This window comes from Eublepharis macularius, chromosome 9 (genome assembly GCF_028583425.1).
Source record: "Eublepharis macularius isolate TG4126 chromosome 9, MPM_Emac_v1.0, whole genome shotgun sequence".
NCBI lineage: Eukaryota > Metazoa > Chordata > Lepidosauria > Squamata > Eublepharidae > Eublepharis > Eublepharis macularius.
In genome coordinates this window covers 5,250,011-5,277,821 of record NC_072798.1, presented here as the reverse complement: position 1 = coordinate 5,277,821, position 27,811 = coordinate 5,250,011, and the positions used below count along the sequence as shown (strand labels likewise).

Sequence of the window (27,811 nt, the reverse complement as noted above, 5' to 3'; positions counted from 1 at the left end):
GGTTTAAACAGCGTGCTGGATCTATCATGTTATCTTTAAGTGGTGTGAGTTTCTTCCACTTGTTGCTGTTATTAATCTACGTGCCTTTAAATGTTATAAAACCGCGGTTTTGCGGTTTGTGTATTTAAGGCTTGTAGGCAGGACTGATGAGCTCATGGAAGCCACAATATGGACCCTATGTTTGACTGGCAGCCTCCTATGTTTCTACGACATCCTGCCGCCAACCCTTCCATGTGATCCCCCCTTTTCTTCTGGTGCCATTTGGCTGGCCTGCCTTGGATTTTCCAGCACAAAGGGCGCTTTACTGGTCCTCTTTCTCATTGTAGGCAGAGAGGAATATCTTGCTCATTCTACGTCCCTCTGAGCCCCGGGAGATTTCACTCTCATAGGTTTGTTGTGCTTCTCATTCAGGAAGAGGCCTCTCTGCACAGACGGCAACAAATGGCACGGCAGGGACTGATGGGGAAAGCATCTAGCAGTTACTCTCAGCTCTTTCCAAGGTAAGATGCCTTGGGCCCTTTTCTTTGGGGGTGGAGGGGGAAAGGTGGGGAATAAATGTTTCAATAAAGTCACGGCAGCTGAAAGAGCTGTCGTGAGTGGAAGAGAGAGAAAAGGGATTTCTTTGTGTCAGAGATCTGAGAAAGATCCATGGGGCTGTGGATAACCCCAGATACAGTTGCCAACCTCCAGGCGGGCTCTGGAGATCCCTTGGAATTACAACTGATCTCCAGGCTACAGAGATCCATTCCCCGAAAGAAAATGGCCGCTTTCGAGGGTGGACTCCATGGCATTATACCCCAGTGAGGTCCCTCCCCTCTCCAAGCCCCGCCCTGCCTAGGTTCCACCCCCAAATCTCCAGGAATTTCCCATCCTAGATTTGGCAACCCTAGTCTGTGTGCACAATCCCACGTTAGCCCAAGGCCTTCAGGTACCTGCCAGAAGTTCCACTTACACAGTGCCAAAATTTTTGAAGACTGTTTTCAAAACAGATTTTAAAAAACCACATGAGAACCAGCAACTTGGGTTTGTTTTGTTTTGTTTCCAAATTAATTTTTTAAAACAACCTCTCAGACCTGTTGAATTGCACCTGGATGTCACTGCCTGTGACATCCATTCGTTTGCATCTTTGTCACATGGAATAGCCAAACCCAAAGATGAATACAGGACAGTATATAAGGAAAATTATTTTCTGGACTTTGCGACTAATGGCAGGTCTCTGTTTTGCACTAAGGACTATAATTCAGCATCTTAAATGGACAGGCCAAAGCTCATCCCAGTTGCAAAGCAGTTCAGAATCCTACATGTGTCCTTCATCATGAAATAATTTTGCGCAGAAGGGCTCTTTGCAGGAATTTTGACAAACACTAATGGTGTTTTGTCGAATTTTGAAAACACAAATGGTGACATGTAGCATCAAATGCTGACTGCTGCTGCAAAATCTTCTGATGTCAAGTGCAAAATAAACAAATCCTCACAACAGCCAGACAATAAACTGGAGACTATTTAAATCCAAATGAGCCAAAGGGAATGAGCGATATTGTCATTCTACTTCCAGCAGCGTTAAGACAGGACTGTCAAATTGCAGAGGTCAGGGGATTCTTGAATGCGCATCAGCCCCTCCTATCCAGCCACTGTTTTGTACATTTACATTCCCAAATTGCCAAATTTGCTTTTCTTTGGTGCACGATTTGGGGACAGGGTCGGCAGCTGAGTTTGCACAAAATACACAAAATTTTTTGATGCTCTCTCTGATGCAGTAAGGCCCCTGTTATTTTAAGTTTGCTTTCCCTAGGATGTAGTGGATTGAAACTCTTTTTTGCTTGCTTGCTTGTTTGTTTGTGTCAAAGGAGAGAGCCCCTTCTCTGCAAAGTAATTGCAAAAAAAGCTGTTAAAAGATTTCTGCCTTTTTTATTTTGCTTTTCCCGGCTGTGCTCTTGAAAAATCACCCGGTTTCATTTAGAGCAGAATGGCCTCTTTCACGGAAAATAGTTCTTTGCTCCCAGAGTTCAGCAATGGCAGCTAAGCGAGGCCGATGCGGCTTCATTCAGCCACTCTGTTGCCAAGAGACAGAGAGCCGTCTTTTATCAAGAGCCCGCAGCAAGACAAAGTGTTGAGTTTCCTTTTTTCTGTGGGTGCCACAGCATAGAACTAATGCAATGTCATTCGATTAGTAAGGGCGCTAATGGGCTCCAGAGAGGCGCACGCTGATAGGTCGTGTTTACTTTGAACCTAAGTGGAAACACAGGCAAGAAAATTGCCCCAAAGGACAAACTTGGCAAGCAAACGTTTTACACACCTTTCAGAGTAATGCTGTGTAAAAAGTGCTCAGCTATCTTGAAATGGAGGAATGGAGGCTGACATCTGATGGAAGTTTCAGTTTGATTCAGCCCATTTCCTCCTAGACGCATGCAGCAATTTAAAACCTACGGAGAAGTGAAAATAATGCTCCGGGGGGAGTTACTGTAGCTGCAGCTGTAGCAACCCCCTTGCACTATCTAGTTGGGAAGTATGTAGCGCTAGCAGTCTCTACTTCATGCATTAAAAAGTCACAGATCCTGTCTTTTTTATCATTTCTGCCATGGACACAGTTGAGATTAAAGACTTTCTGTTTAGGAAGCCTTTGTTTTCAGTCTTTATTGTTCAGATTTGGGGGGCTGTGGCAAACAGAGTTTGTTTCATGCTCGGCAAGAACATTTCCTCCAGCAGCCTCCCTGTGTTCCAGCGTGTGTTCCAGCATTGTATATGGATTGAAATGTCTCTCTTCGATTGTGAGAAAAGTGAGGTTTCTCTTCCACCACAAGTTTTCGTAGGTCCCCCTACTTGTTATATGTTGATAACTGGGCAGCGTTCTCAAGAGTTGCGTAACAACCTCAAAATGGCCCCTGAGGACTTTTTGTTAATGGAGAAAGTAACTGGAAAGTTTTATCTGCAGGCTAATCCCTCAGGTATATCAAACTTCTATGCTAAATGGGCACCATTTTTGGAGTTTCTCTCTAAAAATGAATTTCTGTTAACAAAACTACCTTATCAAGAAGCTATTGATATGGAAATGGGGGGTCTCTGGTGACTCTACTTAATAGAAGGCTGTATTAATAGTATCTCTGCCTCAAATATTACTCTGTTTTATGTTTAAAGTGCAAGTTAATGGTTATTTACATAGAAATTGACAATTTTGTAACAAGCACCGGTTGAAGTTTGGAAGTGTTCTGTTCTGTAAGTTGTAGGTTGTTAATAAAATTTAAAAAATGGCCCCTGAGATCTTGCAATGTTGTCTCATGAAATCTCAGCATCCGTTATGGTGTTGCCATGGAAATGGAGGTCACAAGGAGGAGGGGAAAGTACGGGCTGCCAGAAAGGGGGGGGAGGAGTACCAGGAGGGGAGAGTTGGGAGCAACGGGGGGGGGGAGTTGGAGGAAAGGGGAACAGGGGCAAGGGGAGAACCGGGGAGTGGAACCAGCTTGGCAACCCCGGGAAACGTTGTTCAGTCGCCCTGCCTTGGACAGAGTATCATTTGTTGGAGGGCTCTTGGCTCATTTCAGCAGGTTGAGACTATGAGCCAAGCTACAAGTGACGCCTGAGACAGGTTGGACACGTGTCAGCTTCCCTCAAGTTTTGATGGGAAATGTACGCGTCCTGGTCTTGCAGCTGTAATGGAGAGCTGAGCTGTAAAACCAGGACGCCTACATTTCCCATCAAAACTTGAGGGGAGCTGACCCGTGTCCAACCTGTGTCAGGCGTCACTTGTTGCTTGGCTCCCAGTCAATTCATTGGAAAAATGAAACAGTACCACCTATTAGAAATGTTGTTACAGTTAAAAAGACACCACTGAGATACTATGATGTAGTCTTGCAAGGTCTTGTAAGTTTGTTTGTTTGTTATCCAAGCTGGAGTCATGATTTCTATGATTTGGGGGTTAACCTTCAGAGGCTAAGGTTGTTGAGTTTTCTGCAGACCTGGGGATTTCTCTAGGTTTGCAGTCCTCCCCCACCCGTTGGCCCTTTACAGTTGTCTTCTTGTTACATTCCACTTTCCTTCTCTTGTTCTATCTTTTAACTTTTGTACAATAAAAGTAAAAAATAAATTTTTTAAAAATCCCCCCTAGCTCTGAGTCTCCTGACTGTGAAGATACTTGGGAATTAGGTGCACAGTAAGGAAAAAACCCACGCGAGATCAGATTCGTCTACGGCTGGGTCAAACCACCCTGTTGGCTGGCATTGTCAACATACATAGCGCTTCCTGGAGTTATCTAAATGAAAGAGTCAGGTTCCTGCCCCAAGGAGTTTTCAGCATAAAGTTCAGAAGCGGGAAAGAGGGAGATGGGAGAGAAGCATAGAAGAGGAACAGTTTTATTGGGGGATGAAAATTAATGGGTTACACCAGGGATGGGCAGGATTTTTAGCCTGAGGGTCTCATCAGGGTCCCTGCCTGCTTTTCAGGACTGTGAGTTGGATGCCGGCTTTTCTGGTTTCCGGCCCTGCTGCCGTCCAGCTTGGCTCCTTCAAAAGTATGTGGGGACCAGATGTGGCCGTTCTCAGTGACCCTTGACCAGGCAGCTTGCCAGCAAGTGCCGTAACCCAGCAGGCCCCATGCTCCCATCCAGTTGCTGAGCCGCTTCTGAACCGGATGAAAAGCTTTCAAAGGCCAGATGTGGGGAGGGGGGCTATAATTCGATCACCTGCAGGCAAAGGCTTTGCAGAAAAGGGGGGCTGAAAGAAGGGAATGAAGGAAGAGGGGGGGGCGGCCCCATATCAGATTCCAGGTTTACAGAATGGGAAAAGGGAATGGGGGGGGCTGAGAGTGGTGGAGTCAGGGGAGCAGGAATGGAACAAGAGGATCTCACGCTGGGCTAGCAGGGAAAGGGGGGGTACTACTTCTTGTAGTATCTTCTCCATCTGTGCTAATGTGTTTCCCTGTGTTTGTGCGTATGCTGTTGATGATATTGAATTTTCGTTTTCACTGTATAATCCAACCTTTGATCTCAGTGAGAAAGGCGGACTATTCATAATAATGATAATAATAATAGTCATGATAATAAGCCTGAAAGCCACATGCATCTCATTCCAGAGAGGGCTTCAGCACCACAGTGGCAGCTGGCATGTACCCCCAGTATTTGGAGCCCACGTCTTACGGCGCCCGAGTCAGCCCCAGCCCGCAGCGGCGTGGATCTTCAGACCGCGGCTTCCAATCTGCCAGCTCAGACCAGAGGTGGGTTCCGTTGCAAACAAAAAGCTGTTCTGTCCACCGCCCCCCTCCCCCATTTATTTAGGAAGGAGTGGGAAGCAGAGGTTCTCCATCCGTATGTTGTTACCCGTAAAGTATGCACAGCTCCTAATCCACCCAGTGTTTGGACGACACGGGGCTCGTTTCCTTGACAATCCCGTTCAAGGGAGCCAGACAAAAAGGAGCTAAACCAGATGAGTACAGAGTGTGCTTTCCCCAGCAGCAGCCAACTTTGTCAGGTGCTTGAAGTGGACTGAAAAGGTGGCTGGTTCAAATGCACATGGAGATGGCACTGAAGGTGAGTAGCCAGGATGTCCACAACTTGGGAGGCACCCAGCTCTGGCCAGCATTTTTTGCCGCCTGCCCAGAACTGGAAAAAGAGCCATGGCTGGCAGGTTTAATTTGGCTTGGCAGGTCAAAAATTGTTCAGGCTGGAGATAGCTGTAGCATAGCAGTTAAGGGGTTGGACTGCGAATCAGCACTCTGCTGGTTCAGCTCCCACTCTTGCCATGAGTTCAGCAGGTGGCCTTGGGTAAGTGGTTGGGTTGCCAATCAGCACTCTGCTGGTTTGACTCCTGCTACTGCCATGAGCTCAGCAGGTGGCCTTGGGCAAGCCCCTCCTCTCAGCCCAGCTCCCCAGCTGTATTTGGGGGAATACTAATAACACTGACTGTGTTCATTGCTCTTGAGTGGGGCATTAATCTGTCTAGAAGGGCAGTATGTAAGTGCTCTGTAATTATTATAAATCAGTGTAATGAGCTGGAAACTACAAACAAGAATGCAACTTCCTCTACATGCATGTATCTTGAGATCTAACCTACCTTGTAAGATGATTGTGCTCATAACATAGGGGAAATTGGTTACACTATCTCGAGCAACTTGGAGGAGGGAGTGTGTGCGCTAGATACTTGAAGTACAAAATACCAATTCAGCTGAGCTGGTGTGATGTCACAGAATGTTTTCAAGTGTTTTAATTGTGAAGAGGGACAGCTAGTTATGGTTTGGTTCGTCACTTCCAGGGCTCAGAAGGTCTGCAGAAAGCCCATCCCCCCCATTGCCTAGGTAACAGATTGATCAGTGCCAGGCTGTCTGCAGTGAGAAACCAAAAAACGAACCATGTGAACTGCTCTGAAAATCATAGCAGTTCATCGCGGTTCGTCAGACGAACCACCGGTTCGCAAGCCGAAACAAAAAACGGCCCAGTTCGTGATAAACTTTGGTTCATATTTCAGTTCGTGCCCATCTCTATACCTGATCAATATTTTGACCTGAAGAAATGCAACCTAAATGATCACCAAATCCCAACGCTTCCAGCTTCTCAGCCCAGCGTCCTTGGATCTTTTGTTGAAACAAACAGCCCTAATGTTTGGGAGGGTGTCCAAGGCAGGATCCCCTGAAGACCCTCCATTTCCATGACATCCCCCTTCCACCCCACCCCACCCCACCCCCATCCTGCCCACCCCTGCTTACCTGATTTTAATTTTCCAGCTGTCACGGGCTTGCTTACCGCCCTGTCGGGGTTTGCGCCTTCCCTTCTTGCTCTGGAAGGAGCAGGAAGTTGCAAGCATCTGAGCTGGGTGTTAATCGGCTTGCGGGGGGGGGGGGGTTAGGTGTCAATCATCAGTATTGCTGAAAAGGTGAGGGCCGTGTCAAGAGGAGGCTGTGAAGAGCTGTGATGTGTGTGAGGGGAGGGGGATAATATATCCCACTTTGCCATATTAATGTATTTTAACTCTGCAAATGCTTGCATTTAACACCCTTAATATCCTTGTGGGAATTAACAGACAACCAAGCAAAGCGAGCTGCTAATAGCACTTGAACGTAACAAGCGTCCTTGTGAAGCAGGCTGTGGGAGGAAGTGGAGGCTGAAGCCAGCCTTCCTAAGGGCAGGTGACGGAGGCTGCCTCCGGGAGATGCTCGCTGTGGCCCTCTAGTTGATACCTGAGTTTTGGTTGGAACAGGAGAGAGAGGAAGAGAGACAGTCAACACACTCCTCGGTCCCTACTGTGCAGTCGGCTCTCTGCGTTGTGGGCAGGGCATGTACATCCTCTGCCAGAAATCTGGGCCCTCTCAAAATTCTGCTGAATTCTGCGATTTGTATGCATTATGCAAAGCCACAATTCACATAATTTCCTTCGTGTTTCAATCAATCAATCAATCAATCAATCAATCAATCAATCAATCAATCAATCAATCAATCAATCAATCAATCAATCAATCAATCAATCAATCAATCAATCAATCAATCACCTTTATTGGCATTAGAAATAATAATAGTCTACAATCAGAGACAGGGATAGGCAGAAGCATAAGCATAAACAAGCAATTAGTAGCTGTTAATAATAAAATTAATAAACATTCAGCAATCAGGTGCAGCTATATGCTTGAATTTAACTTTATAAACATCTGCTAGAAATTTTGCAACACTTGAAGTAACACAAGGGTTACGATCTTCTAAAAGGTAAACTAAAATCCCTCCTTTAATAAAATTATTATACCGAAGGTGTTCAGTTAAAAATTGTTTGCGTAACAGACCAAAAAGAGGGCATTCTAGAATAATGTGGGACAATGAGTCGAGGACTCCTAATTCGCAAGGACATAATCCTGTTTTGAAGGGGTACTTGCCTGAATCTGCCAGAAAGCACCATTGATGGAAAGGCGTTTAAACATGCTAAGGTAAATATTCGGCGCTGAGATGGGATGTCCAGAGCTGAGAGATAGTGTGGCATCATTCCTTGCCTTTGGTATATGCCTAAGTTGGCTGCAGAACAGACGGGGATGAAAGGGGAACATCTCTTGGAATTCATGTTCCATAAGTCTTAGTTTAATTCAGGGCTTTTTTTCAGGGGGAATGCAGGGGAACGGAGTTCTGGCACCTCTTGAAAATGGTCACATGGCTGGTGGCCCCGCCCCCTGATCTCCAGACAGGGGGGAGTTTAGATTGCCCTCCGCGCCGCTGAGCAGCGTGGAGGGCAATCTAAATTCCCCTCTGTCCAGAGATCAGGGGGCGGGGCCACCAGCCATGTGACCATTTTGTCCGAAGGCAACCCACTGAGTTCCACCACCTCTTTTCCCAGAAAAAAACCCCTGGTTTAATTGTTCTTAAGATATGTAATTCATCACATAGGAGTAGGAGCCATCCATGAAGGCAATGCAAGTTTTGTGCCCCGTATACGCTAGGCAAATTGAAGCACGTGTTCACAGTTGCTCTCGTTTTGCATAATTTGTTCCACAGCATTTCCCATGTATTGCGCATGGCTCTGCAACTCCGCCCACAGCCAGTGGCGCTTGCCTACTGAAATCTTAGAAGCCAGAGAGGTATTTTCAGGTCTGTCTGTGTTCAAGTCTAGGGCCCTCTTTTTTTTTAGTGGGAAGGTCCAATCAATCAGGCAGCTGAATTCAGCCCTGCTTATAAAACTTTTGTTTCCCCCAATGGGAAAATGAGATGTTGTGGGCCTTGTAGAAATTTGTGAGCAGCACAGAACAGTTTCCTGTGTCTACTGCCGGTGGTATCTCCAACCAGGGCTATTGCCTGAGGGGTAGAGTCCACTGAGCTGTGTTCACATTATCCTCCTCCCTTCAGGTTTAAAAAGCTGACCGGTACCTGTTGCAGCCATTGTGGAGGTGTCTGTTTTGCCACTGGGGTGGAATTTCAGGACAATCTCAGCCCCAGCTATATGCACCCTCAATCTCTTGGGTCTTAATTAAAGTCTCAGGAGCTTATAGAGCAACATGTTCATCTTCGTTCTTCTGTGCCTCCACACATGGGACTGCGCAGGCGCAGGCCAGCCGCCGGAGAATTTTCTAGAGCTTCCATGGCTCCGAAGGGGCCGTTTGTCGCGCGCCTCAGCGACCGTTTTCCCGCCCAAACGGTCACGTGATCCTCCAGCGACCAACGGCCCCTTCCCTCAGTTCTCTTCTTGCCGCCGCTTGGAGAGAACGTGAGCTTCGTTGCTCTGTGCTTTTGTGCTTCGTGCTTTATTCTGACTGATTGCTTGGCTTTTGACTTCGGACTTCGTGACCTCGACTATTCTTCGGATCTCGTTTGGACTTTGTTGTGGACTCGGTAATTTGACTCGGACTGTTTTTGACCTTCCTTTCGCGTGCCCCTGAAGATGGCCTCAAAGGCTCTCTTCAAGCATTGCCTCCAATGCCACACTAAAATGGCCAAGACCGATGGCCATGAACTGTGCCTGTTCTGTTTGGGGGAGACCCATAATGTAACGGCCTGTAAGATTTGCCAGGGCTTCACCAGCAAGGCCCGACAGGAGCGCAAGGCCCGTCTTAACTCCTCCCTGTGGCAGAAGGTCATGTCCGGAGGCGCCCCGTTGCCCTCCTCCAAGGCCGGCCCTAGCCCCTCTGCCGAACGGCATTCCAGAGCTGGCTCAGTGGCCTCCGCGAGGTCGGGGTCGAAACCGCGTCCCCCGAGTGCCTCGGCGTCGAGAGCGGCCTCTCCAGCGCAGGGACCGGTGCGGCCGCCCCGTAGCGCATCTTCCACCAGGTCGGATCCGAGACCGACATCGGAACCGAGGATCCGTCTACCGAGTCCCCGATCGGAACCGACGACCGGGTCGATTCCGGTAAAACCTAAGAGGTCGAGGCCGAGGTCCCCTTCGAAGGCGAGGAGCGCGTCGGTTCCGAGGTCTTCTTCGGAACCGGCGAAGAAGAAGAAGAAGACCAAACATCATCGGTCGCCGCATCCCGCTCCCCAGGAGGAGGTCATCGTGCTTCCTCACACGCCTTCCCCTCATCTGGATTCCCCCGAACCAGAGGAACTCGCCGTGCCAGTGCCGGATCCGATGGCCTTCGAGACGGTGCCCGCGGAATTCTCGTCGGGGCCGGAGCCGAGCCCGCGCCGTCGGATCCGACCATCGCCTGCTCTTCGGTCGCCGAGGCTGGAACCGAGCCCGTCTCCTCGTCGGAGCCGTCCTTCCCCTGCCCGTCCATCTTCACCGGCTGCCGGTCGTGAGCGACGTCGGTCTGGGGACAGTGTCCGATCGGCCCGGTCCACTGCGTCCCGACATCGACAGGCCTCCTACCTCCCCTCGCCATACCATTGCCAGTGGGAAGGGGCACCTGCGGGTTTCTCCGTGTCGGAACCGAGGCCTTCGACATCGAGGTCGACGTGGGCTCCCCCTCCGCACCAGGTTCCGGAATCCCAGCTCGGTTCCGATGAGGAGGATGTGGAGAGCTTTGGCGGCTACCAGTCGGAGTCCTGGTCCGAACCATCGCCAGCTGAGGAGCTGGTACCATCTGCGGACTCGCCATTCGAGGACCTCCGCATCTACGCCGACCAGATGGCAAGGATGGCCAAGGCTCTCGAGATGGACATCTCCTCGGCAGTTCCCCAGACCAAGGACAAGCTCCTCAAACGCATTTACGGAGACAACCCGGCGTACGTTGGCTTCCCCATGCTCGAGGGTCTTGAGGAAATCGTGGAGAAGGTATGGCAGGTGCCCTGCGATCAACCTCCAACATCCAAGAGGATTGAGCAGCTCTACAAGATCAAGCAGGGTACCTGGCCGGCGCTGGTGAAACACCCTCCACCTTCCTCCTTGGTCACAGAGGAGTTCAACCCCAGGCGATCGGGTCACTCCTCGGTACCTGCCGATAAGGAGGGCAAGAAACTGGATGCCATGGGCAGGCGCCAGTACATTGTTTCTTCCCTGGGTCTGAGGATTGCCAACTATCAGACCATCATGGCAGGGTACCAGCTGTACCTCTGGGAGAAGTTGGCATCCTATACACGAGACCTCCCTCCTGAGCAGAAGGCTGTGGTGTCCCTGCTGCAGACAGAGGCTGTGAGGCTGTCTAAGCAGCAGATGAACGCTGGGAGCCACGCTGCTGACACTGCTGCTAGAGGGATGGCTTCGGCGGTGGTCCTCAGGCGCCACTCCTGGTTGCGGTCTACGGCCCTGTCCCAAGAGGTGCGTTCCAGGGTGGAGAGCATGCCATTTGAGGGGGACTCGCTCTTTTCCAAAGCGACCGACGAGACCCTGAAGAAAAAGAAGGAGGACCGGCAGACGGCGCGGTCTTTGGGTCTGGCTCCAGCGGACAAGCCCTCCTCCAGGTCACGGTACGCTCCCCGATCTGGCCCTTACCATTACCAGGGCAGATACCATCAACAGCGGCCGGGCTACCAGCAGTATCCTGCCTACCAACAGCGGCCCTACCCTCCCGCACAACAGCAGAGGAGGCGTCGGCCCTTCAAGCCTCGTCCGGCACAACAACCGGCCCAGCAGAAGGATCAGCAGGGCACCGGGAGGCAGTACTGACGGGTCACGCCAGCCGTATCCCCGAACTTTTCGGACAGACTTAGTCCACTCCTCTCTGAGTGGGAGTCAATAACATCTGACTCATGGGTCTTAACTATTGTTGAACTGGGATACGGGCTGGAGTTCGTTGAGCTGCCTAGATGCAGTTCACCCCTGACAGCTGTCAATAACACTATGGCCGAGCTGGATGCGGAGATCGTGTCGCTCTTGGCCAAGGGTGCTGTGGAAGAATTGCCCTATGAGGACTCTGTAAAGGGATTCTTCTCTAGGTTCTTCCTGGTCCCTAAGAAGGATGGGGGCTTACGTCCCATCTTAGATCTGAGGGACCTTAATGCCTTCCTCAAGGTGACCAAATTCAAAATGGTAACGTTGGCGGCTGTGATCGCCTTGCTGAAACAGGGGGATTGGTTTGCGGTTCTTGACTTAAAAGACGCATACTTTTACGTGGGCATACGGAAGGAGCACAGGAAGTACCTGAGCTTTGTTTACCGGCAACGGGTTTTCCGGTATAAGGTGCTCCCCTTTGGCCTGTCCACTGCCCCACGAGTGTTCACTAAATGTGTGGCCCCTGTGGTTTCCTTCCTACGGGAAGAAGGCTGTACCATCTTTCCGTACCTCGATGACTGGCTCATCGTGGCTGAATCGGAGTCTAGGCTGGTGCAGGACATTGGCTTGGTACTTAGCACTTGCCAACGCCTGGGGCTCCTGGTGAACTTGGAGAAATCCAAACTGGTGCCCAACTGCAAAGTGTCCTACATTGGTGCACTGTTAGACTCTGTGGAGGGTAAGGCCCTGCTCCCCTTGGAGAGGGCTCGGTCCCTAAGGGGTCTAGTGTCCATGTTTAAAAGGAACCGGTTCCAGTCTGTGCGCACTATCCAGTGCTTACTAGGGCATATGGCAGCGGCCACCTCTGTGGTGCCTTTCGCTAGGCTGCGTATGCGCCCTCTACAGAACTGGTTTGTGCGGAGGTATGATGCTCTACTGCACCCTCCGTCCCTCAAATTCTCTATCCCGAGGGTCATCCTCTCCTCCTTGGACTGGTGGCTGTCTGATGACAACTTGTTTAGAGGGACCCCTTTCGGGTATCAACACCATGACATCACGGTTACCACTGATGCCTCTCTGTTGGGATGGGGGGCTTACTGTGGTGATGTGTCGGTGCAAGATGTCTGGTCTGACAGGGAAAAGACCCTCCATATCAATGTGCTTGAACTAAGGGCCATTCGTTTCGCACTTGTGTCTCTTACAGCACTGCTGAGAAATCGTCAGGTCTTGGTGCAGACGGACAACACGACTGCCATGTACTACGTGAATCAGCAGGGGGGCACAGTGTCCATGGCCCTGTGCCGGGAAGCCACACTCACTTGGCAGTGGGCTATCAAGAACGGCGTGTCGCTCCGTGCTATACACGTGGCTGGGTCGGACAATGCCCGGGCAGATGCCCTCAGCAGGGTCCCTTTACTGGACCACGAGTGGGAACTGAACGTAGAGTGCGTTGGGCCGATCTTCCAGATGTGGGGTCATCCAGTGATAGATGTGTTCGCCACTGCGGCGACCACCAAGGCCCACACGTTCTGTTCCAGGGCAGGGAGCGACCCCCTCTCTATTGGGGATGCCTTCCAGTTTACGTGGACGCAGGGCTTGCACTACATGTTTCCTCCGTTCCCCTTGATTCCCAGGGTCCTGTGCAAGATAGAGGAGGACGGGACGGACTGCATTCTAGTGGCCCCCTTCTGGCCACGGCAGGTTTGGTTCCCGAAGCTCCTGCGGATGTCCCAACGGACGTATGTGAGTCTGCCCCCTCGGCAAGACCTTCTCCTAAACGGAAGCCTGGTCCACCACGATCCAAGGAAGCTGCATCTAACGGCTTGGCGGATCGTTCCTCCCCGATAGGCTTTACTGACGAGGTACAGAGGGTCCTCCTGAATGCTCGTCGGCCATCCACTAGGCGCGCTTATGCGGCCAAGTGGCGCAGGTTTGAGCTCTGGGCACTTGCCAGAGGAGTGGTGCCTGACAACAGTCCCTTGGGGGTTGTGTTCGAGTATTTGTGCCACTTGCGTGGCCTAGGCTTGAAGGCTTCCTCCCTCAAGGTCCACCTGGCAGCGATATCAGCTGCTCACACCCGAGTTGAGGGTGCTACGGTGTTTTCTCACCCACAATCCCGCCAGTTCCTTAAGGGCATGTACAATCTTTACCCACCTGTGTCAGCGCCAGTGCCTCAGTGGTCGCTGTCCTTGGTGCTCTCACGTCTCATGTTGCCTCCATTTGAACCGATGGCTACCTGCCCCTTGGATATGCTATCCTACAAGGTAGCATTCTTGGTGGCCGTCACATCGGCCAGAAGGGTCAGTGAGCTGTCTGCACTGCGGTCTGACCCTCCCTTTCTTGTGTTTCATCCCAACAAGGTGGTCCTGCGTCCCTGCCTTGGGTTCCTGCCCAAGGTGGTGTCCGCCTTCCACCTCTCGCAGGATATCTCACTGCCTGCTTTCTTTCCTCAACCCTCCTCTAAGGGGGAAAAGGCCCTCCATACCCTAGACTTGAAGAGGGCCCTAGCCTATTACCTGGATAGGACGAAGGGATTCCGCTCCAGTCCTCACCTGTTTGTATGTTTTGGGGCCAAGGACAAGGGTAACAGGGCTTCCTCACAGACCCTGTCTAGGTGGATTGTGACGGCCATTAGCAAGGCCTATTCCCTGGCAGGGGTGGCTTGCCCGCTCCATGTCAGAGCCCACTCCACGCGATCCCAAGCATCCTCTTCGGCACTCCTCAGGGGGGTGCCCCTGGTTAACATTTGTAAAGCAGCCACATGGTCCTCTGCAGACACCTTTGTCAGGCATTACGCCGTTGATGTCAATGCGGAGCAGGATGTATCTGTGGCCAAGGCTGTCTTACACTCCCTTTTTTCCTGAGGGAGTTTTTGGTATGACTTTCTCGGCGTACCTGTTGGGTACCCTTGAGTGAAAGTGTGTATATATGTACCTGGGGGTGTGTATATATGTAAATATTGAATATTTATGTGTCCTTACACAGTTTTTTACATAGATGTATATATGCATATCTATTTATTGTTGTTCTTGTTTGTTCAATAAAATTGTGTTGGACTTCACCCCCGCCTTCCTTATTGTGTGAAGCTTGGTACACTCCCATGTGTGGAGGCACAGAAGAACGAAGATGAAAACAGGGTTAACATACCTGTAACTTATGTTCATCGAGTTCTTCTGTGCTGACACACAACCCTCCCTCCTACCCCGCTGTGAACTCCAAGGCACAATACTGTGATGGCTGTAACGGATATTGGTGTTTTTAAGGTGTTACGGCTGAAGTGTGTTGGTCAAGCGGCGGCAAGGGAGAACTGAGGGAAGGGGCCGTTGGTCGCTGGAGGATCACGTGACCGTTTGGGCGGGAAAACGGTCGCTGAGGCGCGCGACAAACGGCCCCTTCGGAGCCATGGAAGCTCTAGAAAATTCTCCGGCGGCTGGCCTGCGCCTGCGCAGTCCCATGTGTGTCAGCACAGAAGAACTCGATGAACATAAGTTACAGGTATGTTAACCCTGTTTTACTTTTCGATGGTTGTTGTGGGTTTTCCGGGCTGTATAGCCGTGGTCTTGGCATTGTAGTTCCTGATGTTTTGCCAGCAGCTGTGGCTGGCATCTTCAGAGGTGTAGCACCAAAAGACAGAGATCTCTCAGTGTCACAGTGTGGAAAAGATGTAGGTCATTTGTATCTACTCAGGAGGGGTGGGGTTGAGCTGAGTCATCCTGTAAGAGTTTCCCAGGTGTGGAATGCTAATGGTGGGAAGCTTCACTGTATCCTGAGGAGGTTCTTTTGCATATGGATTGGTGCTTGATGTGCTAATCTTCTCTGCAGGGCTATTGTCGGGGATAGAAAGTTTTGTTAGCCTGGTGTTTTTCAGAACTGGAAACCATGCTCTGTTCATTCTTAAGGTTTCTTCTTTCCTGTTGAAGTTTTGCTTATGCTTGTGAATTTCAATGGCTTCCCTGTGCAGTCTGACAAAGTAGTTGGAAGTGTTGTCCAGTATTCTGGTGTCCTGGAATAAGATACTGTGCCCTGTTTGAGTTAGGCTATGTTCAGCCACTGCTGATTTTTCAGGTTGTCCAAGTCTGCAGTGTCTTTCATGTTCTTTTATTCTTGTCTGGATGCTACGCTTTGTGGTCCCGATGTAAACTTGTCCACAGCTGCAGGGTATACGGTATACTCCTGCAGAGGTGAGGGGGTCTCTACTGTCTTTTGCTGATCGTAGCATCTGTTGTATTTTTCGGGTGGGTCTGAATACTGCTTGAAGGTTATGCTTTTTCATAACCTTTTTACATAGGTAAAGCAAAACTTCAACAGGAAAGAAGAAACCTTAAGAATGAACAGAGCATGGTTTCCAGTTCTGAAAAACACCAGGCTAACAAAACACTCTATGCCCAACAATAGCCCTGCAGAGAAGATTAGCACATCAAGTACCAATCCATATGCAAAAGAATCTCCTCAGGATACAGTGAAGTCTCCCGCCATTAGCATTCCACACCCTGGGAAACTCTTACAGGATGACTCAGCCCAACCCCACCCCTCCTGAGTAGATATAAATGACCTGCCAACATCTTTTCCACACTGTGACACTGAGAGATCTCTGTCTTTTGGTGCTACACCTCTGAAGATGCCAGCCACAGCTGCTGGCAAAACGTCAGGAACTACAATGCCAAGACCACGGCTATACAGCCCGGAAAACCCACCACAAACCATTGTTCTCCAGCCGTGAAAGCCTTCGACAATACATGTTACTTTTCACCACTGTTTTCCCTGTTGGATTTTTATACTTCACCGATACACCTTTTCCCCTCTTTCAACTGGGCATTTTTGACGCAGAATCCAGAGTCTCTCCTCCCTCTTGGGGAGCCTTCTGATCTGTCTGTTAGAATGTGGCTTCCCAGCTAACATTGCGTCTCCCTTCACTTGAGTGTCCCCGTGTAATTCGTCTCGTGTAGAGAGATTCTGAGTTATCATCAGCCCAAGTGCGGAAGAAGCAGAAGGCCTCAGGTTGCTGCACTTTGGATGGGCACGCAGCGGCATGTGTGGTGGGAACGTGGGATAGCAAGGGTGGAAGGGAGGGTTGCCAGGTCCCCTTACCCCCCCTGGCGGGAGAGAGGGACACCCAGCACTCATCTTGAGTCAATCTTCACGCATGCGTGAAGCAAGCACACGCTCCTGGCGGCAACACGCTGGCTTCAGCTCCGGGACTGAGGCCATTGCGCAAGACCTGTGAGCACTCCCGCCCTTCACGCTGGGGTGATTCTTAAAGAATTGGCCTGTTTGGGACCCAAATCAATCCTGCGCAAATTGCTGGAACACTCTCAGGTCCTGTGCGATGATATCTCTCCTGGGGGTGATGTCATTGTGCCACGCCAGGATCGTGCCCCGGGAGTCCCATTCCCCCACCTCCCCCCCACTGGCCAAATGAGTGGAGGGGGGCAGAAGGTGGGAGCGAGGGATCCCCGCTGCCCCAGGGACTAGCAACTCTAAGGGAAGGTGAAATGGATCGGGTACTCTGAGAGCCCCGCCCCCTGTAAAAAAACATGAGTGGATCGTGACTGACGCACAAGAGCCACATTGGAAAGCATTTGAGCAAAATGTAATATTATTTCATTTTCAATTTCATGCTTCCGTTATTTGGGATCAAAGATCGAGTCAAATGAAAAATCTTTCCTGGTAAGCATGTGTGAAGGCGGGACTGCATCTATGGGAGGGAGGGGCCATTGACTCGAGCACACGTTCTCGTTCTCTGCTGCTTTATCACGCAAGAGTCACTTGCTTGGTGACTTGTGAGTCACACGCCATAGCAATAGACGGGCATCAGAGACCCCGGCATGGCTCCCATGAGAACTATAGGGCCGCCCCGAACATTATATTGCCCACTTGTGTGGTAAGTCATACTCTTGGTTTGCTCCTCTGGTCTAATTGGGTGTTTTCTGGTAGAGTTGGGGGGAGATTTCAACTACCTTCGAGTCGTGGACCAGTTGTTGAGGGTCTGACTTGCTGCTCCTTGTTTCCTCGGTCAGGGTGGGGGGCCATTAAGATGATCTACCCTGAGGGGCTCATGGACCGTCATGGATTCCTAACTGCCCTGCAGGGATTTCCTTCAGATAGGACTGGTGATCCCGTTGAAGTCCTGGTTGAGCTCTGAAATCGAGAGACTGCTTGGATGGTTGACACAATCCCTCTCTGAGCATCAAACTCTAGTTGGTTCAGAACATGCATTCGTGTCCACCACCGTTGCGTCTGCTGAGCTTCATCTAAGTGGTCAGGTGGCCTTCTCCATCAGGTTCTAGGTGTTGTAACTACAAAGCAATAGCAAGCTTCAACATTATGCGGATGAAATCACTTGCATCAGCCAGAACTGAGCCCACTCTTTTGACAAATCGGTCTCCAGCGGTTAACAAAATCCACGGTAGCTCCAGTTGCTCGGATAACTACTGGGCCGCAGCCCCTCCCAGCGGCTTTCAGATTTGAAAATAATCAGACTGGCAAAGCACGTAGTGAGGTTTTCCTTTGAAAGGTAATAGAGTCACGTGTTCCTTCTTTAGCTCCAGAGATTCACGAGCTGCAACTCGGATATCGCTCAGCTCCCCAGGGGGAGTATTTTCATCCAGTAGTTCTTCGGGCCGGACTCCAGCCTTCAATGCCACATCAGGTGATGCGGCCAACGGTGAACATGTGGATGGGAAAGGTAGGAATGGATGTTAAGATTTGCCGGGTCAGATGGGTGGCAGGCTGTGAAAATGGAGGTGACTTTTTATAGAGCTATGGGGTCGGTTTCGAACTGCTCTCGCTGTGTTATAATTCAGATAAGCCTAGCCCTCTCCAGTGCCAAACTCTGAAGGAACCAACAGCAGACGTTGGCTAGAGCCCATCACAAAATCTACTCCTGCCCTCTGCCCCCCAAAACCAGATCTGTTCAACAGAAAAACAAGGAGGCCGTAGTGCTAGTTCCAGGTCCCAGTTTAGAGATGCCCAGGGCTTTTTTTCTGGGAAAAGAGGTGGTGGAACTCAGTGGGTTGCCCTCGGAGAAAATGGTCACGTGGCTGGTGGCCCCACCCCCTGATCTCCAGACAGAGGGGAGTTCAGATTGCTCTCCGCGCCGCCAAGCAGCACAGAGGGCAATCTACACCCCCCTCTGTCTGGAGATCAGGGGTTGGGTCCACCAGCCATGTGACCATTTTTAAGAGGTGCTGGAACTCCGTTCCACCGCGTTCCTGCTGAAAAAAAGCCCTGGAGATGCCTATTTGTGGAGCAGGAGTCTGACCCGGTCTTCTGCACCCCCACGTATCCTTATGAACCCCAGAAGGTTTTTTTGAGTGCTTCGCTGAGGACCTCTCTAGATTATACTTTTTTGCATGGCCGTGCATTGTTCTTAACATGCTCCCTGCAGTCCAACATCAGCTGAAGGGAACCGCTTCTTTTTGAAAAGTGAGCACTCAAATGAGCTCGGAACAGTGCGTGTGGGGAGAAAAGGCTCCTGCTTTGCCTCAGTGCTGTTCTCTTGCAGGAAAACTCTGTGCAAGGGGAGTTATTTCACCGATTTTGCAGCTCCATGTGAGAATCTGTGCACATATTCTCCAGGTAGAGCAAAAATGTCAGCAAAAACTCCAGCCCATGTGCCGTTTTTGCACAGGAAAATGGCTTGGGGGGAGGCAGGAGTGCTCCCTCCCCTTGGGGTGTTATTCTGAGCTTGTTCTGAACAGTTCCCTTCAGCTAACGTGTGTCTGCAGGGAGCATGTGAAAAACAGTGCATGCCTGTGCAGAGACGTATGATCTAGAGAGACCCTGAGTCTGTAATCCTTTGACTGAAACGGTGTTCTGTTATTGATGTGTACATTGGTTATCTAAACTGCAAAGCAAGCTTCTCACAGCATAGTATGTGCTGGGAAATGCTTTCCTCCAACCTCCCTGCAGGAGCAAAGCATATTGGACTCAGCAAATGAACGAATGTACCAAACCAAAGGTATTTAGGAAAATATATTAAGCAGCCAATTTTCCTTTGTACTGCTAATTAAGTCTGTGCCTCAGCCTCTTTTTCCTGTTTCCCGGGCTTAATTTGATCAGTCCCTAAAACTAAGAGTCTCTTTACATGAGACACCTTACACGAGAAAGCTCAAGTGTAGGGAGATGCAATGCTAACTAGGAAGCGTAGTTTAAAAAGTCAGAGCCAAAGACTGTCAATTTCACCCCTCTACAGAGCCTGCAAAGATCGCTCCTCAGAGGATTTGTTAATTTCCTCTTCACCTCCCCCAAGGCACTGTTAATTTCACCTCCCCTTAGGGGCGGCTAAGAGGAAATTAACAAACCCTCTGAGGGTTTGTTAATCTCCTCTTCTGAGGAGCGATCTTTGGAGGCTCTGTAGAGATGTGAAATTGACAGTTTTTCACTCTGTCTTTTTAAGCTACACTTCCCAGCTAACATTGCGTCTCTCTACACTTGAATGTTCTCATGTAAGATGTCTCGTGTAGAAAGACTCTAAGCTCCTGAACTTATTTTCAGTGATAAAGCTGACAGCGGGAACATACAGAACATCTGAGCATAGGCAGAGTGCCTCCCTACAGTAGTTCATAAGGGCTTAGAAAGTAAGCCTGCCTGGTAGGCAGCGTGAAAGCACTTCTGTTTGTACAGATTCATATTTTTCATTTCAGAACTAAGCATGCATTTCGTTTTTCTCTCTTTCAGATTCGGGTGTTTCTCCTGAGATCAAAGAGAAGAAGCCACCGAAATCAAAGGGTGCCTCACCTCGCACTCCTCAAGTCACAATCCGGCCAGGGTCCAACACGAAGCCCGTGCTCCCGCCCATCCCGTCGGGACGGAAAAAAATAAACTCTTGATGGGGCAGCTACATATTTCCTGTGCTCTCAGTTGTCCCCCTTTGGCTTGTCCCCGCTAAGGAAAATATGTACAAAATTTCTCTGTTTCTGACAGCCCAGCACTCATCCATCTCCTCCAAAGCACGGGTCCCGTTCCACTTGGAACGTCTCATGAGTGAAACAGGCCATGCACAAGAGGCTCAGAGTCCCGGAGATTGGAGGGTGGGATGTGGCTACACTTAATGGACGATTCACACCTTTGTTTTCCTAGGAGCTCCAAATGTTTGTTTCCTCTCCTTTGGAAATGTCAGAGTTGCCCTTTAGCCAGCTGCAACTTTGCAGGAGCTGTTTCGAGGTTGTGGGCAGCAAGGGAGGTGACTTGCATTGTATAGGCTATTTTTGTAGCGCTATTTTTTCCATGCAGGATGAAACGGCTTATTGTGTTACTATAAAATAACAAAATAGCCCACCTGGCTGCTATATTATTTCAGTCCAACATTCATGCATTTGGAAACAATGGCCCGTCTCTCCTTGTAGAATTGGCCTGGGCATGTGACAGCGGAAAAGAGACCAGCTGTGGAATGGCTGGAGCTCAGCTCCTTTTTGTTGTGGCAAAACTAATCACTGAAAGATGCTTTGGGGGGTATAGGGACCACCCTCTGACCAAAGGAGTAGATTTCAACTGTTACCAAGAGCTTCTCTACACGAGACGTCTTACATGGGTATGCTCAAGTATAGGGAGATGCAATGTTAGCCAGGAAGTATAGTTTCAGCTCTCTACACAAGGGTATTTTAAAAAGCTAGCCAACAGAGATCACTCCTCAGAGGGTTTGTTAATTTCATTTTTACCTCCCAGAAGGCTGTGTCAATTTCACCTCCCCTTTGGGGAGGCAAAGATGAAATTAACAAACCCTCTGAGGAGCAATCTCTGTTGGCAAACGTTCTGTCAATTTCACCCCGTGGCGCAGAGTGGTAAGCTGCAGTACTACAGTCCAAGCTCTGCTCATGACCTGAGTTCGATCCCGGCAGAAGCCGGGTTCAGGTAGCCGGCTCAAGGTTGACTCAGCCTTCCATCCTTCTGAGGTCGGTAAAATGAGTACCCAGTTTCCTGGGTGTAAAGTGTAGATGACTGGGGAAGGCAATGGCAAACCACCCCATAAAAAGTCTGCCAAGAAAATGTCGTGATGCGATGTCTCCCCATGGGTCAGTAATGACTCGGTGCTTTTACAGGGGACTACTTTTACCTTTACTTTAGAGGAGGGTAGTTTAAAAAGACAGAGACAGCTGAGATCACTCCTCAGAGGGTTTGTTAATTTCATTTTTGCCTCCCAGAAGGCTGTGTCAATTTCACCACCCCTTTGGAGAGGCAAAGATGAAATTAACAAACCCTCTGAGGAGCGATCTCAGCTGCCTCTATCTTTTTAAACTACCCTCCTCTAGAGAGGTGAAACTGACAGAGCCTTTGCCTCTGGCTTTTTAAACTATGCTTCCCTGCTAACATTGGCTCTCCCTACACTTGAACATCCCCGTATAAAATGGCACAGCAGATCTCATCAGATCTCAGAAACGAAGCAGAGTCAGTACTTGGGTGGGAGATCACCAAGGAAGACGGCCGAGGAGGGCACTGGCAAACGACCTCTGCTTCTCGCTTAACGGGACAGCCTCTTGTTGAGGTCGCCACACACAGAAGTCAGGTGGTTGGATTGTGCAGGTCTCTTCCGGCAGCAGAGGGGTTTCACCTGGGCATCGGCATAGGGTACAAGTTTTCATTCACTAGAAAGGCCAGCTGATTTCAGGCTTAGCAGCGAGGGAGCTGTGCTTAATCTGCACGGGCTTGCAAATCAGAGCAAATCGTTAAGAGAAAAGAGCGGTAACCCCAAGTAGTAACGATGAAATGACAAGTCACAGGTGCATAGAGCAGCACGTACTCGTGATGAATCCTGAACGCTATCAAGGTATCCCTTGGCTGAAATTGCTGGCTGCGATGCAATTATTCTGACAAGGGGAAGAATTGGCGACGCCTCGGCGTGGCACCCACATCCTGCTTTATCTGAGAACATCTGCTCCAACTCACCAGGCGCTGACAGCCTGTAACTCGCTGCTGAAGCCAGTCAAACCGGATGTGACAACTTGAAATCGCCGTCAGATGGAATGAAAGAATTCTCCTGGGCTGACGTCTGACACATTCTCAGTCACAAATGAACAGAAGCCCACTTATCGAAGGGCAGGTCCAAAAGTGCCTTCCATTTCTTCAAAACCATCAGGGGAAAAAATCTGCTGTAACGCTTCTGGGACTCCATCATCGAGAGAATGAATTGGTTTGGCAAATTACAATTAAAAAATCAATTGCAAACTTTTTAGTCACCTAAAAAGATGGCTTAGCTAGACAGTATGCTTATTTTTTTTTCAAATAAAAGTCACAACGAGCAGAGGATATTTTTTAGGATTAAAACAGATTCGAGATTAAGGCGTTTGTGAATAGGTCATCCCAGCATCTTTTAAAGCTCAGGTATAGCAACAGGGAGTTCTGATCTGGACAGGGGCCACGGTACCTTTACTCTTTCAGCCCTGCGTGGTTTCACAAATAGAAACTGCCGCACTGCCATGCAGTTATGGCCTTTCACCCCTGAAAACTGCTAATAACAGCACGGGGAACCGATTTTGATAGTTTCATGTGGGTAGCTGTGTTGGTCTGTAATAGAAGAATTCTAGAAGAAGAAGAAGAATTCTTCAGTTAGAATTCCACTTCTGGCTTTGATGGTTCCCTAGTCATTTGAGGTTTCCAGTTCCTGATAGCTGGAACTGGTCTCCGCTGCTCTCGGCCAGGCCACATGGCTGCCAGAGTGTCGCACGAGGCCTATCCAGCCAGTGTTGCCAACTGTCGATTGGGTCTGAGGAAAACAGCATCTTCTGGGTGGCTTTTGCCATCTTCTGGGCATGGAGCAAGGGTCACTGGATGTGTGTGTGGAGGAAGGGGAGGTAGTTGTGAATTTCCTGGATTGTGCAGGGGTTGGACTAGATGACCCTGGAGGTCCTGTCCAACCCTGTGATTCTATGATTCTATTCTATGATTCTATCTGCCTGCAGCTTCTAAGCAGAAGCCCAGGAGCAAACTGCCGTCTGTTGAAGCATGAAGGCATTTCCTTATCACAATGTGAAATGTGGAAAATGATGTTTAAACTGCAAGAAGAAAATGTGTGTCTTCAGACACACTACAAGTAAAAAGTGTGGCCCTAAATGGGAAAGGACCTCCAGGGTCATCTAGTCTAACCCCCTGCATAATGCAGGAAATTCACAGCTACCTCCCCACCGCCACTCCCAGTGACCCCCTGCTCCATGCCCAGGAGATGGCAAAAAACCCTCCAGGATCCCTGGCCAAACATGCCTCATCACTTGCCTCATTCATTGCCCTCGCTCATTCCTATCCTACTACGGCTGCATCCCCCAGTTCTCTACCGCTTCTAATGGGTGGGGGGTTCTCAGCATGCACTTTGCACATCCAAACTCTCAGGTTCCAATTCCTGCCATTTCTTTTTTAAAAGATCCAAAGCTACATCAGTTTCAGGTAGGTAGCTGTGTTGGTCTGTAGTAGCAGAGCAAGATTCAGGTCTAGTAGCACCTGAAAGAGTCTGACGGAGAGACCTATGACTCTCAAAAGCTCACACCCTGGAAATCTAGTTGGTCTTTAACTTGCTATGGGACCCAAATCTTGATTACGATGGGCAAAACTGTGTGACAAGAGAAAGGTTGAATGCCTTCTTCCTTCCCCTTGCCTGGTTTCTATCCAGATCAGAGCTGCTTGTACCTGCAGTTGTCTTAAAAAGATAGATACCAATCAGGACTCAAAGAAGACGCAACGTTCTCATCACAGAACAGAATGCGTCTCCCAAGCTGGCTACCCCTGTAGGCAAAGCAAGGATATCCCCTCCCCCCGATCAGCCTGGTTAAACAGTTACTTTTACTTACTGGTGGTTAAAATGTCACACACCAGCAATAATTTTTGGGAAGGGGAGGGCTTAGTCGTAGAGCATCCACTTCGCAGGGCGGGAGTTCTAGGTTTGATCCCCAGAATTTCCCATGAAAAGTAGGCTATGTGATGAGAAAGACCTCTACCTGAAGCCCCGGAGAATTGCTGCCAAAGGAGGCAGTACGGCCCATTGGTCTGGTTCAGAAGAAGGCTGCTTCTGTGTCCTCAACAAGTTAGCTACCTTTGACAGGGCCTTTTCAAAGGTGGCTCCAAGATGGTGGACCTGCACCTTGTTTCCTCTCTTTCAGCTTTTGGGCAGCATAGAACTATAGCCTTCCCGCTGTTGAGGCAAAGGGTTGAGCTCTCTTCTGTGGCACGAGCGCCTCCTCTTACTTACTGCTTGTTGGTCTTGTCCCACCTTTCTTAATATTAACAATAAATAAGCATTTTGGTAACACCATCAGTGCTCAGCACATTTCATTAGTATGACAATAATCCACAGTACAGCCCTGCAGGGTAGGCTGATAGAGTCCACCACCCCATAGTGCAGTGCTGTGTGTGTGTGTGTGTGTGTGTGTGAGAGAGAGAGAGAGAGAGAGAGAGAGAGAGAGAGAGAGCGCATGGCTTGCCGAGCCAGCTCATGGGCAAGGCAAGATTTGAACTAGCAACTTTCTGGAGCACAGCTCGTTCACTTAGCCACTAGAGTTAGCAGTATGCAAATTTTTAGTTTTATGGAAGTGGTGTTGGGGACTCTCCGATCTGAAACGCAGTCCATATTTTAAATATTACTGCCAGGGCATTTAAAGCTCAAGAGTATGTTGCCTCCTGAAGCCCAGATTTACCTCTCGGTGGCTGTAAAGCAGACATGTATTTCCAGCGGCCGAGATGCTGCCCATAGAGAGAGCCAACTGGAAGCTATTAGTAAAGCAGGCTGTCTCTGAAACCCACAAGGCAAAGGTACCCAGCAAACTACAAAAGCTTTCTAAGGCGCTGAGCACCTGCTATGCGCCACTTGATTACAATGTTGGCATGACTCAAGGCCCCCGGAGCTGCATGCCAGCTGGCTCCTGAAGCTATGGGGGCGGGGAAGAGATCCTTTGCTGCTGAAACAAATAGGACATAAGCTTGGGTATTTTTGCAAGGTAAAGCTTTCCTGCTATTCACAAACGTATCTTCCTTGGCTGGAGATAAGGGTGGAATCAGCACACCAGCTCTGCAAGAAGTTAATGTGCCAACTTCCTTTTATTGTATTAATACTATCTCATGCAGGCAGCAATGCCTAGAATACCAAACAAGTGGAGGTCTGTAAATATTCATGGACACAGACTTTCTTAGGTTGTATCTCTGTTGCCAGCTCCCAATTAATTCACCCCCCCCACACACACACCCCACATAAATGCACTGGCGATGCTTACGCTCCTGTCATACATTCAGCCTAACAATTGGTCATTGCTGCAGCCTCCTTGTCTCCATAGGCCTTCTAACTATGTTGCCACTTCCAGCTCTTAGGCCACAAGCCATTGCACTCCTTAGCAACCAGAAATGTTCATGAACATTCCATGGCACCGCAGCAGCTCAGCCAATGGCTTAAGTATTCTCTTTCTTACATTTGAATCCTTCCTTGCTTCTATTGTGGCACTTTAGCTGGGGAGTTTCCGGGTTTTCTCCCAGCCAAGCAGTGAACAGACACAGACCAGTTTAAGTTTTGCAAACTAGCTGGATCTTCATTCTCTTCTCCTCCATTTTATTTTTACAGCCACCCTGTGAGGTTAACCGGACTGTGAATGTGTGACTGGCTTAAACTCTGGTGGCAGAATGAGGATTTGAAATTAGTTTCCCACATCCTAGTCTGAGAGTCTAACCCTACAACAGACTGGCTCTAAATTCAAATGATTTCAACTCGTACTAAAGTTTACTTATTCAAGCGTTCATCAAAGCTACTAGCGTCTACGCACACAGGAGCTGTGAGAGCTACAAAAGACTTCTGAAGGCAGGTAAAATGTTCCCCTACACTTAAAAACTTTTTGCAGCGGAAAATCAGCAGGCCAGTCAAAAAGGTTCAGCCAGTTTTTAATTCCCTGGGAGATTATTTATATGCAAAATCGTTCAAAACTGTCCACCCTACCACTGACATGTTTAAAGCAGGCAACGGGTCCTGCGTTTCAGTGAATAACATCCTTTGTAGACTGCTCTGAGTGGGTGTTAAGTGGTCCGGAAGGGCGGTATATATATTGAATGGTATTATTTTTATTAATTTGCATGTGATGCTTGTGTGCAAAAACTTAGCCGTGCACATTGCATGGGACCTGCGTCTCACTTAAAGTGGGCCCTCAGCTGCTGTGTGTGATTATAGGAAACTCCCTTGGTACAGGGTCAGACCCCATCTAGATTGCCTCTGGTGGGCAGCAGCTTTCCAAAGGCTGTGGCAGAAAAAGGTCTTCCCCAACATCTGCGCCTGGAGGTCCTTCGAGGGGACATGCTACTCCTGGCCCTGGGACATTCTGCAGGCACGCTGTTGCTGGGTTGCATTCCCTCCCTGCACAATGGTAGCACAACGGAGAACCCTCAGTGAAGCTGGTATTCTGCTGGCACAAAATACTGGCATTGCAGCATTGGCAAGAGAAGACCCACTTTAAATTTGCCAGAATGCCACAGGGGCTGCATTGCAATGAAACTGGAAAACAGGGCATGCCACAAATGACCCATAAAACAATCCCTCCCCAAGATCCTTCATCAGAAACTCGGCCCCTGGCCTCTGCTTTTTCTAGCACGTCTGGCTTCCTTAGCCGATGATTTACGTTCACTGTAAAGAAAATAAGAGCTTAGAAACCACCCCCAAAGTGTGTAGTCAGGATTCAGGAAGGATTTACACAGATGTCTTGACAGCACTATTTTACAGCCCCTTCCCATTTAATTTGCCAAGAAGCTTCCTTGAAAGAAGTAAGCGTTCAACTAGAGAGCAAGGAGAAGGTGCTCCACCTTTAGCTTGCAGTCAGACCCTGCTGAGTGGAGCAAACACTGAATGTCCAAAGGCACCAGAGAGGGTAGGTGTTGCCCACCCCAACACACACACACACACCCCTTCAGGACATGAGATCACGGCCGGAGGCAGGGGGGAATCTCCAATTTCCCAATGGGTTTGTATAGGCCAAGTGCCTCTGCTCGACTGTGGACCTGGGCGGATGCCCTTCCATGCTGAAAACCAGTCTCAGGGATACAGAGCATAGCTTGTCATCAATTAGATGTGAAGCTCTGACCTGGGTAACCCAGGCAAACCTGATCTCGTCAGACTTCCTCAGCTAAGCAGGGTCAGCCTTGGTTAGTAATTGGATGGGAGACCTCCGGCAAAGACGGCAGGCAATGGCAAACCACCTCTGTTAGTCTTTTGCTTTGAAAACCCCAGCAGGGGTTGCTGTAATTCAGCTATGACTTGACAGCAGTTTCCACCCCCGCCCACACTTGCTTGGATCCAGACTTAACTGGCAATTTCTAGT

The 27,811-nt window shown here is 49.5% G+C and overlaps 1 protein-coding gene across 1 annotated transcript in view; it reads left to right on the top strand.

Annotated features, from left to right (window-relative positions):
- The window catches only part of LRGUK (leucine rich repeats and guanylate kinase domain containing), a 99,850-nt gene extending 78,847 nt beyond the window's left edge, over window positions 1–21,003 (top strand). Inside the window, exons 17-20 of the mRNA XM_054988580.1 lie at window positions 412–500; window positions 5,065–5,205; window positions 18,083–18,225; window positions 20,220–21,003. Of these exons, the coding sequence (XP_054844555.1) occupies window positions 412–500; window positions 5,065–5,205; window positions 18,083–18,225; window positions 20,220–20,371 (525 nt within the window). The 3' untranslated portion in view covers window positions 20,372–21,003. The remainder of the gene's footprint in view (window positions 1–411; window positions 501–5,064; window positions 5,206–18,082; window positions 18,226–20,219) is intronic.
- Window positions 21,004–27,811: the final 6,808 nt, after the last annotated feature.